This window comes from Trifolium pratense, linkage group LG4, assembly GCF_020283565.1.
Source record: "Trifolium pratense cultivar HEN17-A07 linkage group LG4, ARS_RC_1.1, whole genome shotgun sequence".
Lineage (NCBI taxonomy): Eukaryota > Viridiplantae > Streptophyta > Magnoliopsida > Fabales > Fabaceae > Trifolium > Trifolium pratense.
The window spans coordinates 40,635,032-40,641,326 of record NC_060062.1 but is presented as its reverse complement, the minus strand read 5'-3'; the positions used below and the strand labels follow the sequence as shown (position 1 = coordinate 40,641,326).

At 32.6% G+C, this 6,295-nt stretch overlaps 1 protein-coding gene across 1 annotated transcript; it reads left to right on the top strand.

Moving 5' to 3' along the window:
• The first annotated feature begins 1,863 nt into the window (after positions 1-1,863).
• LOC123923720 (syntaxin-43-like) lies at positions 1,864-5,331 on the top strand. The gene is made up of 8 exons (XM_045976442.1): positions 1,864-2,344; positions 2,463-2,745; positions 3,366-3,455; positions 4,047-4,124; positions 4,364-4,441; positions 4,538-4,603; positions 4,688-4,768; positions 4,893-5,331. The coding sequence occupies exons 1-8, from the start codon at positions 2,151-2,153 to the stop codon at positions 4,998-5,000; spliced, it is 978 nt and encodes a 325-aa protein (XP_045832398.1). The 5' UTR covers positions 1,864-2,150; the 3' UTR covers positions 5,001-5,331.
• Positions 5,332-6,295: the final 964 nt, after the last annotated feature.

Sequence of the window (6,295 nt, the reverse complement as noted above, 5' to 3'; positions counted from 1 at the left end):
TAAGTGCATACCATGTATTAACCAACAAAATCTTCATCATCTAAACTTAGGGTGTGCTTGTTTCAAGGTTTGTAATGTTATTCTCGAGAATATGAGATCTGGAATATAACATTGCTATGTTTGTTTCAAGTTTTGAAAATTTGTTCCCAGGAATTTTTTAATTACAGGAATGTTAATTACACATAACTTCTACATTTGTTATTTTCATGCTAACAGGGTGGGAATATAACATTCTCATGGGAATAAAACTTAACTTCCTATAACTTCTCATAACTTTCCACTACCACTCACATTATATGTAATATGAAGATTGATGTTTGAACCATAATACTCACATTTTTTTAAGCAAAAGGTGTGCAATTATTCACTTTAAAAAGTGAAATTTTAACTACAAAGTTGTCTCTTGTCCCAGTGAGCAAAACTTGAGAATCAAACTTAAAATGTCTTCAATGACAAAATTTGTATCTTTATGAGTTGTTTTCTCATAAACTATAAAAGTTTATAATAATGTATAAAAACTTATTTATTTACATAAGTTGTTTCGCGCTCAAATATAAGTCAATTCAAACGGAACAATAATATGCTTATAATTAGGTTTAACGTAGAGTTATGAAAAAATATCCCACTTTTGATTCCATCTTGCTACATTCCACACGGTTAGAGCTGTCAAAGGGGGCGGTCCGGTCCACCCGCCCCGGGGGGGGGGGGGCGTCATATAAAGGGCCCCGTATGGGCCGTTAACTTCATGGCCCAACCCGCCTAGCCCGACCCGATAAGCAAAGCCCTATATGGTCCGACGGGCTGATCCACTAATTTTCATAATTTTTTTTTTGAAAAAAAAAAGAAAAGATTCTACTAAATTTATGTTATATTTATCAACTAAATCTCGAAGAAGGTAATTTGTATCCCTATATTTTCTCACATAGTCTCCCAAACAACAATATCTCCCTCTTTATCATCATCAAACAAATCTCAAACAAATAATCTCATCCTAATCCAAAAAGGTTTTTGTCGTATTATTATTATTATTATTATTGGCGGCCAATGTCGGTTTACGGCTCCAAAGTTACTAATTTATCCGTATTACTTTTAATCACGTTTCAAGTTTTATATCCTTCATTGTAATTTTACTAAAAAAAAATAAAAAACATATATAGAAAAAATATAAGATAAATACAAAAAAAAATACAAAAAAATATAGAAAGAATAAGATGAGTACAAAAAAATACTATTATATAGGAATCTATGCATAAAAATACGAGAAAAAAAAACAAAAAAAAAGATTATAGAGTTTAGTTTAGTCAATAAAAATAAATTATGGAAAGAATATAGAAAAAATAAGCTGAATACATAAAAATAAGATTATAAAAATAGAAACATAAACAATAATTATATTAAAAAAAAACAATATTTTTCATCAAAAATAAAATAAAATAAATAATATTACTACCAAGTTTACTACTAAATATTACTACTGCTAATAATAAAATAAAGTTAATTACTATCAAATTTACTAAATTATCTTAGATATTCCTAATAAAATTTCTATTAAAATATATATATACAGGACCATTATTTATTTGTTACTGAAACATAAAAAATTGGATAAATAAGTTTTACAAAAAATAACACAATAGCGTCACTTATATCTAACAATATTTTATAATAAATTTAAATATTTTATTCTAAATAATTTTATACAGTAATATAATAATAAATTTAAATATTGAATTAAAGTTGATGGACCCGATGGACCCGTGCAAATGCATCATTCTTTAAACTAGTTAATTATTATTATTATTATTATTATTATTATTTTTATTTTATTGAATAGAAATCTAAACAAATTTAAGAGAAAGAATTATAATTATTTTATTGAAAAATAGAAATAGAAATGAAACAAATCTGAGAGAAAGAAAAGAGAGAGAGAGATGGAGCACTACTAAACCAGCTTGGACAACAATCCAATCGTGGTGCACTTGCCACACTTTACCAGGAAGGAAGGAAGGTTCCATGCTCACCTTCGAATGTCAGAAGATTCAAGGAAAATCTGGGAAAACGATTTCACAAAGAGGAAAGGGTTTGCAAAATTGAAAACGATTTCATTCACTTGGTGTGCATCTTTTCAGTTTCAGATACTCGGAATCTGAATGGCGACAAGAAATCGCACTTTGCTTTTCCGAAAATACAGAGATGCATTGAAGAGTGTTCGTGCTCCGTCAGCCTCTCCGCCACTTTCTAAATCTTCTGCCGGTGCTCCCGTCATTGAATTGGTCAGCACCTCGCTTCTCAATCAAAATCGCTCTTACGCTCCTCTTAGTACCGAAGATCCTGGAAATTCAAGGTACTTTTATTCATGTTATCGATCGTAGATCAATTCTTAAAATGTGCATACATGTTAATTTAGATCCATAATTTATATTTCAATTTATTTGTTTTTCGATGATTCAATGTGGATGTAGTAAGGGTATAAATCCAATTACTGTGGGGCTACCTCCAGCGTGGGTGGATGTATCTGAAGAAATATCAGCAAATGTGCAACGTGCACGAACAAAAATGGCAGAGTTGTCCAAAGCTCATTCAGAGGCCTTAATGCCATCGTTTGTAGATGGTAAGGATAAGCAACATGCTATCGAGTCTCTAACACATGAGATAACTGACTTGATAAAGAGATCAGAGAAGAGACTGCGGAGACTTGCTGCTACAGGGCCTTCCGAGGATTCCAATGTCAGGAAAAATGTGCAGGTAGTTATCACTACATAGCTTTAACATAATACTCATTATTGGAGATGCATTTTTGTTCTTGGCCCATAAGAATGTATGTGATTGATTGTTCAAGTTCAAATCTTTGCGGGCTCATCACAAACCATGGTATTAGTATTACTGGTATAGTATATTTTAGCAATTAAAGATCATATAAAGAGCACTTGTCAAGGAGAGCATTAGGAAACGGCACATATAACTATTTACTGATATGCTCTCACTCGGTGTTCTCTTCAATTTCCACCCGTGTCCTTGTTCCTGCAACTTATCATTTGTAGCCTTCTATTCAAGTCACCATGAGTTTTCGTTCTTGCTTTGAGTTGCGTGGTTGGGGCAAGCATACATACACTAGTAGTAGTCATCATGATCATTTGTTGATTGCTTATATTTAGAAGAATCTGATTTCAAAGAAAAATGGTTCTACATTACGACTATAACCACCTATCTTCCTTTTTCCACTTCTTTTAATTGATGGATGGTGAAATAACCACAAAAATGTATGATTTATGCACCCCAAATGAGGTTGGAAGAATCTATAATGATGTTAGACTATTAGTTGTAGCTTGTTGAATAATTTTTCATTTTGTTTGGACTGCATGCAGCGTTCTCTTGCTACTGACCTTCAGAGCCTCTCTGTAGAGCTTCGTAAAAAACAATCAAGTTATTTGAAGCGTCTCAGACTGCAAAAAGAGGTGAGAGAAAAGTTTTTTTTTTTTTTTGTTAACTACTTTTCATTTATTAAGAAAGAAAATAAATTTCAATGGTTTATTGGCACTTTTTTTTTTGGGGTCAAGTAGCCTAGTGGCTAGAAATTTCACCCTTAAGGTGGATAAGTGTGGTGTCCGGGGTTCGAACCTTGGCCTCTGCATATATAATGCAATGTCCCTACCAACTGAGCTAAGCTCACGGGGACTAGCACTTTTTATTTATAACAACAATTAAAATAAAGCTTCACTTTTGATCATCACATTGTGCCCTCACTTCTAATTTGAAGTACTTGTTGAAAGCTGATTCTCTCACAACTTATCAAATTTTTTCCTGTCATGGGAAAGAGATCACTTGATGTTTCCTGTCATCAGCTAAGAGTGCATAAGTGGTGAAGTATGCTTGGTCTTTTGTCAAGGAATATTATTCTGATTCTGAAGGAAATAGTACTGCTTACCTTACTTATTCCCTTGCTTTCTGTCTCTTGTCTGGAGACTACATCAATTCTCACATTGTACGTACGGCTAAGTATAAGCATTTTGTTTGTAATCATTAATTTTTATTTTATGATGATGCAGGGTCAAGATGGGGTTGATCTAGAGATCAACATGAATGGAAGTAAATCTAGATATGAAGATGTTGACTTGGACAATATGGTATTTCTATTTTCTTTTCAGTTTATTTTTTTACCTCTGTTTCTTGAGAAGGGGGAGGCCGGAGGTGGACTAATATTTCTATATCCTTATCCCATTTATTAGCTATTTATTCACTGGAAGTCTGGAACATTAATTAACAAATTATATTATCCATGAGATCATTCTCTGTACTGGACGTTGTTGTTTATATTATATATGTTAACTGTTGATCTCTGATACTACCAAATTATTTATTCTAGATATTTAACGAACATCAAATGGCTAAGCTAAAAAAAAGTGAAGCTTTCACAGTTGAAAGAGAAAAAGAGATACAGCAGGTAAGCAAAATTTGCATATGCAATGTCATTAAGCACATATTTGACTCTATGTTGGCTTCTCAATGGATTCACAGTTTTTGTTGTGTGCTTTTATAGGTTGTGGAATCTGTGAACGAGCTTGCTCAGATTATGAAGGATTTATCAGTACTAGTCATAGACCAGGTCAGCAGATCCTTCCCTCTGTTAGGAGATAACAACTTTCTTAATTTTGCACCCTTATGAAAATTGGAATCCTCTATTACACAGGGAACCATTGTTGATAGAATAGATTACAACATTCAGAATGTGGCAACCACAGTTGAGGATGGCCTCAAACAGCTGCAGAAGGTCCTTCTCTTTATTTTCTTCTATTTTGGTTAGATTTAGTTTCCAATTTTGCTCTGGTCCTCTCTATAACATTCCCTATAGCTTTTGCTCTATGGTAATTATTATTTTTTTGTGCGTCATGCAGGCAGAAAGAACTCAGAAAAAGGGGGGCATGGTAATGTGTGCGTCGGTGCTTCTTATCATGTGCTTTGTTATGTTGGTTCTCTTAGTAATTAAGGAAATTATTTTGTAACCCGTGGTGATATTTCATATCATATTCTTTACAATATTGGTCACCTCTCATTGGTGTGACCTCTCCATTCACATACCATCTCTTGCCTGCTCGGACACAGTACAGCAGCCTGTCTTAGAGAAGACCATGATGTCATGGAGTTTTGGAGTAACCACAGCCACTACACATTGTTTGGCTACAAGTGGGTGAAGAGGCAATATTAATTCTATTGCAATATTTTTTGTTTTGCCACGGAAGAAGTGGCGCGATACATAAAGTCAGAATATGTAAAGAGGGCAGTTGTATGAACCTCTACTTAAACATTCTTTTGCCTGTGGAACTTGGTGGTGAAGACCTTTTCATTTTATTTTTACTTTTATATCTTTTCCCCTCAGGCAATTGCATTTAGGGGGGTTTACGATTCATGCTACAAAATGGACGTTTTTGTGAGGTTATAGGATTTATAAATGGAGCTGCATCTCGTTTGTATCAAACTGAGTCAAGTAACAACGGTTTAACTGATGAAAATTAGTCACTGCTATGTTTGGAAACTTCGTATTTATGATATAGTATTCCTAAAGGGAGTCAAGTGACCACAGATTTTCAAGTAACTTCACAGTAATACAACGTTTTCTGTTAGCTCAGCCATAATATAGCCGACTAATAAAATAACCAAAATAAATAAAGTTGTCTTTTTAAGAACTTAATGAAGCACGAAGCACGGTCACCTCTATATTAGGTGTGTTGTGGTGTTCGACGCATGTTGATATCCAACACTTGTATGACACTTATATGACATGTGTTAGATAACTTAGATCGGTGTTAAAAAACTCAATTTTTTCTTTATTTTGACACTCCTTTGATCAGTGTATGACACCGTACAAACACGTGTCAAAAACAATTGTTATTTCTTTACTTAACACATCAAACATATTTATAAGAGAGTTTTTTTTTTTTTTTTGAAAGAATATCTACAAGAGTTAAAGATGTGTCGAAACAATAATATTGATCAATGAGAGATTGAAGACATTACATTTTGATTACAATACTTTTAATTTTTTGATAGTAGGGTAAATAAAGGCAAAATATTATCATATCTTATTTTAAAACTTTTTTAAGAAATAACTTGCTCAACTTAGATTTACATTTATATACTTTGACTCTCAATTTATATTTTTTATAAATATGTAACGGTGTGTCATACATTTATTTTTTAGGTCAATCTTAAAAATGAGAATAATTTAACCTTATAACAAAAAACATGTGGTTTTGTCAATTTTTCTAGAAAAATAATTAAAAAACTGAAATTTGAAAAA

Coding starts and splice junctions, on each gene's coding strand:
- LOC123923720 (XM_045976442.1), top strand. CDS start 2,151: ATGGCGACAAGAAATCGCACTTTGCTTTTCCGAAAATACAGAGATGCA. Junction 2,345..2,462: donor GAAGATCCTGGAAATTCAAG/GTACTTTTATTC, acceptor ATGTGGATGTAG/TAAGGGTATAAATCCAATTA. Junction 2,746..3,365: donor ATGTCAGGAAAAATGTGCAG/GTAGTTATCACT, acceptor GACTGCATGCAG/CGTTCTCTTGCTACTGACCT.